Raw genomic sequence first — 13,402 nt, 5'->3', positions numbered from 1 at the left:
AAGAGATGCGGGTTCCATCCCTGGGTTAGGAAGATCTCCTGAAGAGGCCATGGCAACCCACTCCAGTATTCTTGCGTGGAGAATCACATGGACAGAGGAGCCTAGTGGGTTACGGTCCACAGGGTCACAAAGAGTCGGATACTACTGATGCGACTTAGCAAGCATGCACAAGGGACTAGAAAGAACGTGGGTGACAGTTCTGGTTTAAAGAACGTGAAAACTGACTTCCAGTCTGGAGGACATGAAAACTGGGTCAAAGAAACTGGGGTAAAGTGGAAATGCAAACTAGAGGAAAGAATCACGGTTGCAAGATCTGTCCAGTGTTTGCGTTTCCCCGAATCACCTGTTCTCAGTATATCTAGTCTTGATGTTTGGAAATGAGAGAAACTTGAGAAAAGCAATTTTTTAGACGAGGCACTTAGGCCCGCCATCTGACTTCATGCGACAAAACTTTGCCAGAACCCAAGAGGGCTTCTCTAGACTCAAGGTGAGGGCCGCCCACACGACCGCGAATTCCCGCAACAAAGTCCTGCTCCAAGGCGGGAGCTTGAGCCGCTAAGCAGGGCTTGAGGGGCGGGACCAGAGCGGAATGCAGGGGCGTTACCAAGGTGGAGGGGGTGGGCCCAGGCGGAACTCAAGGTGGGGTCCTAAAGAAAAGGGAGTGGCTTTGGAGCGAGGAACATGGCCAGGCCAACCGGCAGGGACAGGATCGGCCTGGAGGGGCGCGGCTATCCCATATGGGGCGTGACCTAGAGGGGTACGCGCTTGGTCAGGGCTGTGGGCGAGATGGAGGCGTGGCTACGATGGCCAAGCGCTCCTGCTGCGGGGACTAGAGCGAGCCGCACGGTTCGTTCTCTGGGGAAAGGCTCAGGTAAGGATGGGTAGCCACGTAGATTGGGGACTGTACTGGAGGCAGGCCGGGTCTCAGAGCCCGGACAGCTGTTGGTCCTGCGAATAGTTGCCCGGGGACTGCGGAGGCCCGTAGGGCATCGCCCCCGCCCGTTCTCCTTGCCCCGGGACCTCTTCTACTGTGGGAGTCACCAACCAGATGGCTGCACCTCTTTTAGGATTATTTGCAGTCGACGGGTAAACAGCTGTCTCAGGGAACTTGTCGGGGCATAAGGGTAGTTACTTGGGAGGGAGTTTTGCTAGGGGTGGTTGGATGTGAATAACTCAAAAAGTCCAACCTGCTGTGAAATAGCTTGAAATTGGAATAAGGACTACAAATCTGAGATTGCAGTTCCGAAAACCGAGGCGCAGCAAACTAGGAATGACTTGGGTCTTCCCTGCATTCCCCCCCGCCCCACCAATATGTCCGGGTCTGAGAACGGAGTCATAGCCACCCCCAGGGCAGGGTATCTGCCTCACAGCTGTGTCACGTGGACAAATCTGAGCGTTCTCCGTTCCACAATTCCCTTTTGCCTTTTTGTTTCGTGCCCCGCCCCAGAACTGGAGGAGAACCTCCGCAGTACAAACATTGTTGATGTCTGTTTTGAGTCTTTGTGGCATTCAGTGTTAAAATTCAGTGTTAAATGCTACTGCCCTGAGGCTGGTGCGAACTTGTTATTATAAGTGCCCTCCCCTCTGGCGTATTTTCACTGGGAAACTGAGATATTTGAGAAGTTAATGTCTACACCTTAATGTGGACAGAACTTGTTCTCACCCAGCCACTGAAAACCACATTGCTTTCTGCTTCCCCTTCTTCCCCCTTTACTACTCATCTGGCCATCTTCACTCTGCTATTAAAAACCTTGCTGGAATATGCAAGGGAATAGCTAGATTTCTCTGAGGGAAGCTGTCCCAGACCCTACCCCTCTCCTCCCTTGCACATCCTACAGAAGGATCACTGTTTTTGCACATTTGGAGGAATGGAAAACCTTTCAGCTATCTGGAGCTTTCTTCCTTTACTCAGACAATTTTTACATAGTAGCAGGACTAAAATTCACCAAAAGGTCAAGAGCAGCAGGATACCATTCTCTCTGTACACTCCTGCCTTGTTGTCCTAGGAGCAAGGCAAAAGGCTGTGACTGCTCACAGTCAGAACTCAATAAAGACTGAGGAAAGATGAGTATTTTGGAAATCTGATGGAAGGAGGGAAATGCATTTCATCTCATTGGCCACACTGGGGAAGTTAATTGCAGCACGCAAAACAGCTACTAGAAATGTATTCTGAAACCTTTGGCAATCCCAGTTTGGGATCCTGCTATCAGAGAAGTGGGTGAGAAGAAATTCAGCTTTTTCAGTCAAGACATGGCAACATAACCCCTAATTTCCATGTCAGGGAACTGCAAAAGGCTTGCTTCCTTTGGAAATGAGGAGGTGAGAAACGGAAAAGTGAATCTGATGAGAATCAGGAATTTTTTTCAATGTAATTGTAACCTTTAGTCACAGTACCTTTTTCTTGCTGTTTTGCATGTATTATAAATTGCTTAATCAGGCAGAGTTCAAATTACTGTCGTTTAATACATGATTTACGAATAATTTTTTAAAGGCTTTCAGAATCTTTTTTTTCCCTCACACATTTCCAAATCTGCAAAACAGATAAGGGATGTATCAGTAAGATCCAGGGACATACGTAAATAATTAGCAATAACAAAGGCTCTTCTGGGGCCCCTTCATCCCATGGTCCCATCTTTAAGGACACACATAAGTAAGGACAGATTTTCTGTGACACCCAGTAATGTCTGCTAGTAGTTTACTGTTACATATTATGGTTGATAATTAAACATTTGTGGTTTCACTAGCTTGGGCTTTATAAGACCCATGGGTAAATTTAAATAACCACCTCACCTCTCAATAAATTCTACCTTTTTAATGTAACAGAGGGGATTGGCCTTTGGCTTTAGCATAAATAATCTCATGTATTGTTACAGGTATTGTAACTGAGCATTAGCTAAGTTTTCTTTGTATTCGGATTTCCCTGGAACCCTCCTTGCCCCTGACCTTTCATGCTCCCTTCCTTCCTTGATTGCATTTGACTTCCCTTTCTCTAGGCCTCCCTAATCACTCCATTTTGTTAGTCTCCCTCTAGACACCTGTTAGCCCTGGGGGAGGGGATTTTGTTTCTCTTTCTAGCCTCACGTCTCCTGAGCAGCAGCACTGCATTGCCAACTCTCCCTAGACCTTTGCTCTCGCCTGCCCCCGCCCCAGCACCTCAAATCCAGTAGGGTTAGCAATAAGAGCACCATCTTTCCCTCGCCCGCTGTGCCAGGTTCTGTTTCTCTGTTCAGGGATTCATCCTCGTTCTACCATGAGTTAGACTATTCTACCATATTCTCTCAGTTGAATTACTGGAATTTCATTTCAAACTCCACATACCCAAATCTGATCTATGGATTTCCCACCCAAACCCTTTTCCACACACAGCCTTCCCATCTCAGTTCATGGCAACTCCATCCTTGCAGTTGTTTAGGCCAAGAATCTGCCAGTCTCCCTTGACTGCTTTCTTTCACATCTTACAGGCTGTGTCCCCAAGATACGGCCAGTGCCCAACCACTTCCCACCACGTTCACTGCAGCATCCTTAGTTGCAGCCCTTGGATTATCCTGAATGGGGTCCCCGCTTCTTTCTTCCATTCTGGTCATTTTCCATTTTCCTGAATGACATTTTTAAAATGTATATCAGATTAAATTCCTCCTCTACTCCAAAAACTCTATTGTGTTCCCACAGTGGGGAACCTTTACAATGGCCTAGAAATCTGCTTAGCATTCATTACCTCTGGACCTCATCTCCTACTGCCTTACCTCTGCTTTGCTGCACTCCCGTCATATTGGCCTCCTCACTGTCCCCTGAATGTGCCAGACAAGCTCCCACCTCAGGGTTTTTGCACAGGCATTTTCCTCTGCCTGGAATAACCCTCCTCCTGAAAGCCGTATAACTAATTCTTTCACCTCCTTCTCAATAAGGTCTCTCCTGAGCAATTTCACCTTCTCAATAAGGTCTTTGCTCAAATTTCACCTTCTCAATAAGGTTTCTCCTGAGCAATTTATTTAAAACCCAACACCCCCTCCCCTGTGGCACTACAAATTCACCTTAGCCTGCTCTACTTTTCACTGAACATATTTTAGTTTAATTGTCCACAACATTGCTATTTATCATATTTGATTGATGTCCTCGTGAATGACAGAATAAGAGTGATGGATTGAATGGCTTTCCTGGCTCCCCTCTTTGCCCAGTCCCATCCATCCTGTGCCGAGCTGACAGAGTCATCAGAAACCATCAGTGCTTCATCCTGTACACAGGGAATAACATCTGAAAGTCACCTTGTCTCTTGGAAATTAATATTCCCTTAAGTAATCTCAAATCTCTATCCAGCTCTACCTTCCACTGTGTTCCCTGAGTATCTGCTTAGCCAACACCTTGAAAAATATTCATAGAAGACTTGGGAGGATGGGAAGTTCTGATACACTTGGCTCTGTTACCAAAAAAAGGATTTGGGTTTTGTATTTGTCTAAAAACACAAAAGGTAATCTTCAGAGTCAGTGTTCTTCAGTGAGATCAGCAGCATTCTTAGGGGACAGAGGTTCAGCTCTCCAGACTACTACATGCATTCCCCCCCCACACCGAGTGGGCCCTGGGGAGACTACTGTGAGTGAGGGTGATGTTAGATAGTCTGGAGCTCGTTTCCCCCCAGCCCTAGACAGCCAGTCTCGAAGTGGACAGGAGACACTTCCTCTGGGCCATGTGTCATTAGCCTCAATGCTGTTCACAGAGAGCACGACTGTAGCATGCAGGGCAGTCCCCCAATGGCCATGGCCCCAGCAGTCAGCCCCAGCCTATGATGTCAGCTCACCCTGGCCTCGTGCTTTCCTGATTACTCTCTGTGGAGCTAGACCAAGGATCAGTTACCCAGACTTCTCCAGGTGCCATGCCAACAGGCCTCAGATTCCCCACCCAGCTCCACAGGCAGGGCCAAGTGTGTGCCCATTTTTCTGTACAATTCCCTCAGTCATCAGGCATGTCTGTGGCCTTGTCTTATCACGACCTTCCCTTTGAAGGACAAACCAGTATCTTACACTTGGCACTGTCTTCCTGGGCATTACCATCCAGATTGTAAGCAAGAAAGGAGTCCTTTTTCACATGTTTGCCCACCTCTTTTGACACTGAGATTGATTACTGAAGAAACCCAAAGCTTTTCCCATTTCAACTCAACCCCAGTCGTCCTCTCTGGCCTCGGCTCTTAAGCAGTCCGTTCATCGCCTAAATGTCCTTATCTTTCCTCCCCGGCCATCTCTCTGCCTTTGCCCCACCTGTTAAAACTGTCCCCTCTGACCCATGGTTCCAGATGATACCTGTTCCTGAAAGTTAAAGCCTCTACTCTCTATGTTCTCATTGAGTTAAGTCAGGGCTGTCATCAGATCTGACTCTGATTAAGAAGTATTTAATTATGCTAAGTGAAATAAGCCAGACTCAAGGAAAAAAATATTCTATGAGTCCACTGTGGAGTAGGCAAATACATAGAGACAGAAAGAATAGAGGTTCCTAGGGGCTATGACATGGGAAGGAATGGGGAGCTATTGTTTAATGGGTACAGAGCTTGTTTTTGAGGATGATGAAAAAGTTTTGGTGGTGATGGTTACACAACATTGTGAATGTATTTAATGCCACTGAACTGTATACTTTAAAAAGGTGAAAACAATAAATATGTATATTTTACTACAATGAAAAAGTAACTTAAAAAGAGAAGTTATTTGTTTAAATAGTTTTTCTTTGTAGATGGCAAGCTTGTGAGAATAAGGAGAAAACATAACTTTATTATCTTAACCCAACACAGTGCTTTGCATGAGATAATCACTCATTATTGCTTCAATACAGGAATGGAAGTCAATGGAAAGAAGCACAGAATTAAGGCAAGATTTCCCCATATCTCTTAGCAATTTTGAAAGTTTACAAATTGATTTTATCAGAGAGAATCCTATTTAGTCGGAATTACTTCATGATACTGTCTTAAAAAGAAAATAATGACATTAAAAATCATCTAAAGCTGCTTTCTAGTTTCTTTATTTTTGTACTTATATCATGGGTAGCATTTTAGCAAATTCAATTTGAGTAATAATAATTTTCATTTATGTAATACTTAACAGGATTTTCTGGGCTTTTCTCAGACCTTACACTATTTGAAGTCACAGAAACTCTACTTCTTGTGCAGCGTTACTGAATGACTGTTTTTCCTGCTCCTCTGGTTCTGGATTCTTTCTTGCATAAATTGAAGGACGTACATTAAATCTTAATCTTTTTTGTTTCTTTTCTTTTTGGCTGTGCCGTGCAGCATGCAAGATCTTAGTTACCTGATCAGGGATTGAACCCATTCCCCCTGCATTGGGAGCCTTAACCACTGGACTGCCAGGGAACTCCCTTCAGTCTTAATCTTAAACATTTCCGTTCATATACTCCTTTGACCCTGCTGACCCGTGATTATAGATTATGCTGTTTCATGCTGCTGCTGCTATTGCTGCTAAGTCGCTTCAGTCGTGTCCAACTCTGTGCGACCCCAAAGATGAGAGCTCACCACGCTCCGCCATGCCTGGGATTCTCCAGGCAAGAATACTGGAGTGGGTTGCCATTTCCTTCTCCAATGCAGGAAAGTGAAAAGTGAAAGTGAAGTTGCTCAGTCGTATCTGACTCTTAGTGACCCCATGGACTGCAGCCTACCAGGCTCCTCCGTCCATGGGATTTTCCAGGCAAGAGTACTGGAGTGGGGTGCCATTGCCTTCTCCAGCTGTTTCATGCTAGACATAGTCTTATAAATTAGAAGCATAAAGTTCTGAACCTGAGTGCTAATCCAAGATTAGAGTGGAGATATCAAGAGAGAAATGAAGTGTTTACTTTAAGGGATAGGTAGGCACTGAGAAGGTATCTGGTTACTGTGCTTTTGTGCTGTTTTTAAGTTTGAAAAGTTGACAGTTTTCATATTCTGCCAATAAACTATTGCCAAGGGCTATTTCATATAGATTATTTTCATGGAGAACAAACTATGAATTTGGAGGATATTTTCCCTGGCTTCCCTGATAGCTCAGTTGGTAAAGAATCCACCTGCAATGCAGGAAACCTGGGTTCGATCCCTGGGTTGGGAAGATCCCCTGGAGAAGGGAAAGGCTACCCACTCCAGTATTCTGGCCTGGAGAATTCCATGGACAGTCTATGGGGTCACAAGAGTTGGACACAACTGAGTGACTTTCACTTTCACTTTCATGTGGAAAATAAAATCATGGATAAGTTTCTAAGATTTCTTGGATTTGTTTCAAATAATTCAGAGAGGGGAAGTGGTGGGTTGGGCACAAATAAAACTTGCTTAGCCACCAAGAGATAATTGTTGAAATGCAGTAGCAAGTACATAGGTAGTTTTATTACAGTATTTTCACTATTTCTATAAGTTTGAAGTTTTCCAAAATAAAAAAATTTTAAAAAGCAGAAATAGATTCTGAATTGATGTGGCAAATCGTCCACTCTTTAACCTTGCTCAGTTAATTCGGTTAATGATATTTCAAATATTGAGATTTTTGAAAACAAGGTACTCGTTTGACTCAAGGCACTATCAAGATAATATCTTGAAATTTCATTATCAGTCTCTATTTGAAATCGTGTCAGACTTTGCATATCTTAAATAAGGTATATTTTTACATACCCACACCCTTAAAATGTATATATGCAAACATACACATAAAACTATGAACAAAAGTGATTTTAACTTGGTTTGAGAATATCAAATACCTTTGGCAACGCAGACACACTTTAGGTGTCACTGGCCCAAAGACCCTAGGTAGGGAGTTAGGCTTGCAGGAGAGGAGCCTCCCTGGGAGTCACGAGCTCCCTATCGGTCCCCTTTAATGTGGTGACCATGCACCTCCACTCCTTTAGTTCAGTGTGTTCACTGGCAAAGTGATGTGTACAACAGAGGGCATGGCCCCGGGCTGAAAGGCTGGCTTGTCACCATGCTGTGCTTCATGTTACAATACGGGTGTGGGCACATGGTTTGTGGGGAGCCAGTTATAGAGATCTGTCTGGAGCCCTCACTTGTGCTTTGCAGGGCAGTGACAGGAAGTTCTCTGTTCTCTGTGTCTTGCGCTCACTGGACACACCTTAGGTGTGATTTTCTCTCCTTTCCCTTGGGTGCAGCCTTGTCTCCTCCAGCTCGGAGCTAGCAGTGACAAGGGCAGCAGTACAGGCAGAAGGACTAGTTCATGGCTAATTAATTGCAGTGAAGTATACGAACAGAGGGAGGACGAAATGAGAATGTGTCCCTCCTTGCTCAGCATCGCTTGTGGTCATGTGCTTTTTCTGTATCTAACGCTCTTCTTGGGGAAACATGGTATGAATGAATAAAGTGCAGGTCAGTAAGTGACGTGTCTTCTTGTCCCCTCAGTTTCCCTTTTGGTGCCTTTGCACCCCAGTCAAGGCCAAATTGCTGAGACGCCTCCTTTGTCAGGAGAAAGCAGACTCAGGAGGTACCAATACCTGCTGAGAACTGGTTTGGTATGTGTTTTCCTTCCCATATGATGTGCATTATTTTATTGAGGCAAAATTCACATAACATAAGATTAGGTATTTTATCTTTAATATTTTGGCCACAGTGCATGGCCTGTGGGATCCCAGTTCCTGACCAGGGATTGAATCCAGGTCCCCTGCAGTGGAGTGAGGAGTCTTAATCAGTGGATCACCAGGGAATTCCCCAAATTAGCCACTTTAAAATGTACAATTCAGAGGCATTTAGTACAGTCCCAATGTTATGTAACAACTACCTCTATCTAGTTCTAAAATAATTATATCACCCAAAAGAAAACCCCATACCGATTCATCAGTTATTCCCTGTTTCCCCCTCTGCTCAACCTGTTTTCTGTCTCTGTAGATTTCCCTATTCTGAGTATTTCATACGAATGAAATCATACCATATGTGACCTTTTGTGTCTGGCTTCTTTCACTTAGCACGCTGTTTTCGAGGTTCAGCACATTATAGCATGTACAAGAACTTCATTTTTTTTATGACCTGCTTCATCTTTACTACCTCCCAGCACCCAACAGAGTGTTTAAGAGCAAAAAAATTTTGAAACAAAAATGTTTACTGGCAGAATTCCCAAGCTGTGAGGTTAGGTTAGGTTCACATATTCAGGAAGGTTTCTCTTTTAGATCAGGCAGAACTTTGGGAGTCCTTCAGGTCTTACATGTAGGGATATGAGACCTACTTCTTTAAAAGGACACACTAGCATTTAAAAGTGTTTCAAAAACTACCCATGAGTATTTTGGGGGGATATATCTTTTTTTTTTTTTAAGCAGTCCAGATGCAGATTGATTTCTTTTTTTTTTTTTTAATTCAGGCTGCCTGGGGGAAACTTTAATCTTTGGTTTCTCCTAAATATCAGTACCATGCTGGACTATTAATCTGGATTTCAAGGAGTAAAATTTTGTTTTTAATTTAAGAAGCTGTATTGTTAACACTCTTTCATTTTGTGGATTAAGAGAGTCCTTTCTCTGAACCGCTAATATTTAGTAACCATAAGGTAAAGGCAAGGCGCCTGAGTCAGTCATCTGGACCTGCCAATGAGGTGAACAATGTGTTTGAGAATAAGAGTGGATAAATGACTGACTCTCATTTGGCCTCCCCTCTTATGTACTTATAATCTGAATGATGTTTTCCACATGATCGGGACCTCTGTTGTTTATGGCTTTGCCTCTTCTGTCCTGCCTCTAGGTTATTAGGTTTCTGCAAGCTACTGGAGAGCTGATCAAGATTTTAAGCTAAAGATGGTGGTGATGAGTTACCTGAGGGTCATTCTTCAAGCCTCTCCATGCAAGACACTGTGGAGAAGGTTTCAGATTCCGAGGTCCACCCCTGCAAGGCCTTGCAGCCTCTACACCTGCACTTACAAATCCCGGAACCGAGTCTGTGAGTACACGGCTGCCTGGACAGAGCGGAAGCCTGGTTGTCTCCTAAGAGTCACGTGTGTTGAGTGTGTGCAGCTCTGATGTCAGTGGCATTCCAGACTGGGATTAGATGCCTTGAGGAGAATACCCCATTATTTCTCTGTTTGTGAAAATATGGGAAGTTTTTCCCCTAACTTTATTGAGCTACAGCTGACCTAAGTCTGAGGTACACATCATGATGATGTAGTCTGGAGCGTTCCATCTCTCATCAGAAATTGCAGAAGAGTTCCTTGTAGCTGACCACCTGGCCCATGTGTGCTTCGCTGTGACCCCGCAGATCAGGGGAGGTGGCAGATGGTCTTCCCTGACTCCACAGCACTGCTGCCGTGGGGGTGGCTCATTCCGTGCTGTCGGGGCTGGACTGTGCGCTGCAGATGTTGCATGGCATCCCTCACTGTCTCAAGACCTCCCTAAAGGTCCCCTGGAGGCAAAGGGACACTGGCACAGAACCCCTGGGATGATAGGAGAGGATAATGGGTGTGATGGTGGAGACATGAGTTTAATGCACTGGTTAAGTGTATCTGCCAAATAGTTATTTTCTATATTTTCCACCATTCACAGTGAATTCACACAGTTTTCCAATGTTGGTTTGCTTCCAGATTGTAGGTTTCTCAACTTTTCTTCCTTGGGTTTACTCTCTCTGACCTTATTTGCACATTAAAAAAGGAATTTATGAGAATGCCAGTCTAGCTAAATCCATTGCCTTGAAACTGCTTCATATATATTTTTTTATTCTAAGTTTATTTTGTTTCTTCCATCACTAACTGTGTTCTCATTAAACTGAACTGGCTTGAGTCATAATAAATTGCTGGTTGCTGGGTGTGGCTTCCTACCAGCAAGCCCACATCCTCCCCAGAATGGCTTCTTCTCAACACTGGTACTTTGCAGTCTAAGGCTAAAAATGGAAAAAAATTAGTCATATTTATCTAGTTACTAACAGAAAGGTTTTTTTTTTTTAACAGAAACTTGAAAGTTAAGGGTCTAATATTCAATATGCTCATGTCTTTAGAATACTTTGCTCCTAAGGAATTCCCTGGTAGTCAAGCAGTTAGGACTCCACACTTTCACTGATAAGGGCCCTGGTTTGATCCCTAGTTGGGGAAGCAAGATACCACAAGCCGAGTGGTGGGGCCAAAAAAAAAAAACACCCCATAAAACAGTTTGCTCCTTTTGGTAACGACAAAAACAAAAAGTGGTAATGATGTAGGGATGAGGGGCTACCCTTGATTAATTTCCCATATCACATGTTCTTGTTTGTAGCTTACTAAGACAGACTGATGACAGTCATAATTTGGTTTTGCTTTAGATGTTTATACTGTCCCTTCTTGTTTCACCCAGAATAATATTTGGTCTTTGCTGCCCTGAGCCACTGAGCATGTCCTGGTCCCTTATCTGCTTAGCTGTAAGGACAATACTCATTATTCCTAGAAACACAGTACCTCAGCATAAGGCCCAGTGACCAAGAATGATCCAAAATCGTTGAGGGTTAGAAAAGATAATGTTCAAAGTCCTTAGCAAGCGTGTCCCACACAGTGAGAACTCAGTGCTGGCAGCTACCTCCAGTACCACAGTTGTTATGTCATCACTACCATCATCATGTCATATGCTCAGCAGTCCCCTCAGATGTCTGACCATTTTTAGGATCTGGGGAGCACAGCGAGGACTGACTGAGGAGGAGGGTGATGGCAGATTGAGAAGCAGCATTTCACTGGGGCCTGTGCCCCATGCTTTACCTTCATTCCCCATCAGCCCCAGGGAATCACTGGTGTCAACTCAAACTGCTATTTGCTGTGCTCTCAAGTTACAGACAGTAAATGTTGACAGTCCTAACCCTGCGGACTGGTAATATGATAAAATAAAGATAAAAGCCTGCACCAATTACCCAAAATGAAAAAAATTAATTTCACTTCATGTATCACCTACTGAAATTGAGCCTAAATGCCTAGTCATGAGGAGCTGTCGTCACCATGAAGGCTATTAGTGCTTTTCTACATGAGGAGATACAAGAACTGGGCTCATAAAATCGGCTCCTGAAAATATCTATCTGACGACCTGTACTGCCATGTTTTCCCTGAGCACAGAGGGCCACACTTCTGCTCTCAATCCTAATCTCCTTTCAGGCGGTGTTGAAAATCAGCAGCTGTAGCAATACATAATTTAATTCTCGCAGAGATGGATGGCAAGTGCCCATGGCAAATGCCAATCTGTAGCTGACAATAGCCGCAAGTGCCTAGCACTTACCGTATCAGCCATTTTCATCATCAGAGAAAGTTCTAGTTTACAGTACTTATCTATTAATAACTGAACAGTGTTAGAATACGGTTCTATTAGTGCTCCAATTAATTTTAAAGAACACCAATAAAGCCTGGAGAACAACAGTACTCAAAAGTTTGTTTTGCAATGTCTTCACAGAAATTTCTGTATTTCCCAGATACAGAGGCTGGGATATCCAGAATGTGTTGTCTTCATTAACTTTCAAATAATCTTGAGAAACAACTAACCTATTAAGAGCCCTTTGGAATTACAGTAACAGCCTCAGGGGTCTCTGCAGCCATTGATAGTCACTAAGTCATGTCCCACTCTTTGCAACCCCATGGACTGCAGCCTGCCAGACTCCTCTGTGCTCCACTATCTCCCAGAGTTTGTTCAAAGTCATGTCCACTAACTTGGTGATGCCATCCAACAATCTCATCCTCTGTTGTCCCCTTCTCCTCCCACCTTCAATCTTTCCCAGCATCAGGGTCTTTTCCAATGAGTCAGCTCTCCGCATCAGGTGGCCAAAATATTGGAGCTTCAGTTTCAGCATCAGTCCTTCCAATGAATATTCAGGGTTGATTTCCTTTAGGATGGACTGGTCGGATCTCCTTGCAGTCCATGGGACTTTCAAGAGTCTTCTCCAGCACCACAACTCGAAAGCATCAATTGTTTGGTGCTCAGCTTTCTTTATGGTCCAACTCTCACATCCATACATGACTACTGGAAAAACCATAGCTTTGACTAGATGGACCTTTGTCAGCAAAGTGATGTCTCTCCTTTTGAATATGCTGTCTAGGTTTTTTCATAGCTTTTCTTCCAAGGAGCAAGTGTCTTTTAATTTCTTGGCAACAGTCACCGTCTGCAGTGATTATGGAGTCCAGGAAAATAAAATCTGTCACTGTTTCCACTGTTTCCCCATCTATATGCCATGAAGTGGTGGGACCAGATGCCATGATTTTAGTTTTTTGAATATTGAGTTTTAAGCCAGCTTTTTCACTCTCCTCTCTCACCCTCATCAAGAGACTCTTTAGTTTCTCTGCACTTTCTGCCATAAGAGTGGTATTAGCTGCATATCTGAGGTTGCTGTTGTTTCTCCCAGCAATCTGGATTCCAGCTTGTGATTCCTCCAGCCTGGCATATCACATAATGTACTCTGCATAGAAGTTAAATAAGCATGGTGACAATATACAGCCTTGACTTACCCTTTTCCAATTTTGAACCAGTCGAT

At 44.0% G+C, this 13,402-nt stretch overlaps 1 protein-coding gene across 1 annotated transcript in view; it reads left to right on the top strand.

The window, feature by feature from the left end:
* Window positions 1-781: 781 nt before the first annotated feature.
* The window catches only part of CA5B (carbonic anhydrase 5B), a 30,866-nt gene continuing 18,245 nt past the window's right edge, over window positions 782-13,402 (top strand). The window contains exons 1-2 of the mRNA XM_005701067.3: window positions 782-871; window positions 9,686-9,880. Of these exons, the coding sequence (XP_005701124.1) occupies window positions 9,739-9,880 (142 nt within the window). The 5' untranslated portion in view covers window positions 782-871; window positions 9,686-9,738. The remainder of the gene's footprint in view (window positions 872-9,685; window positions 9,881-13,402) is intronic.

The sequence above is a fragment of the Capra hircus genome, assembly GCF_001704415.2.
Source record: "Capra hircus breed San Clemente chromosome X unlocalized genomic scaffold, ASM170441v1, whole genome shotgun sequence".
Taxonomy (NCBI): domain Eukaryota; kingdom Metazoa; phylum Chordata; class Mammalia; order Artiodactyla; family Bovidae; genus Capra; species Capra hircus.
The sequence above is the reverse complement of the archived record's forward strand: the minus strand, read 5'-3'. Positions and strand labels throughout refer to the sequence as shown.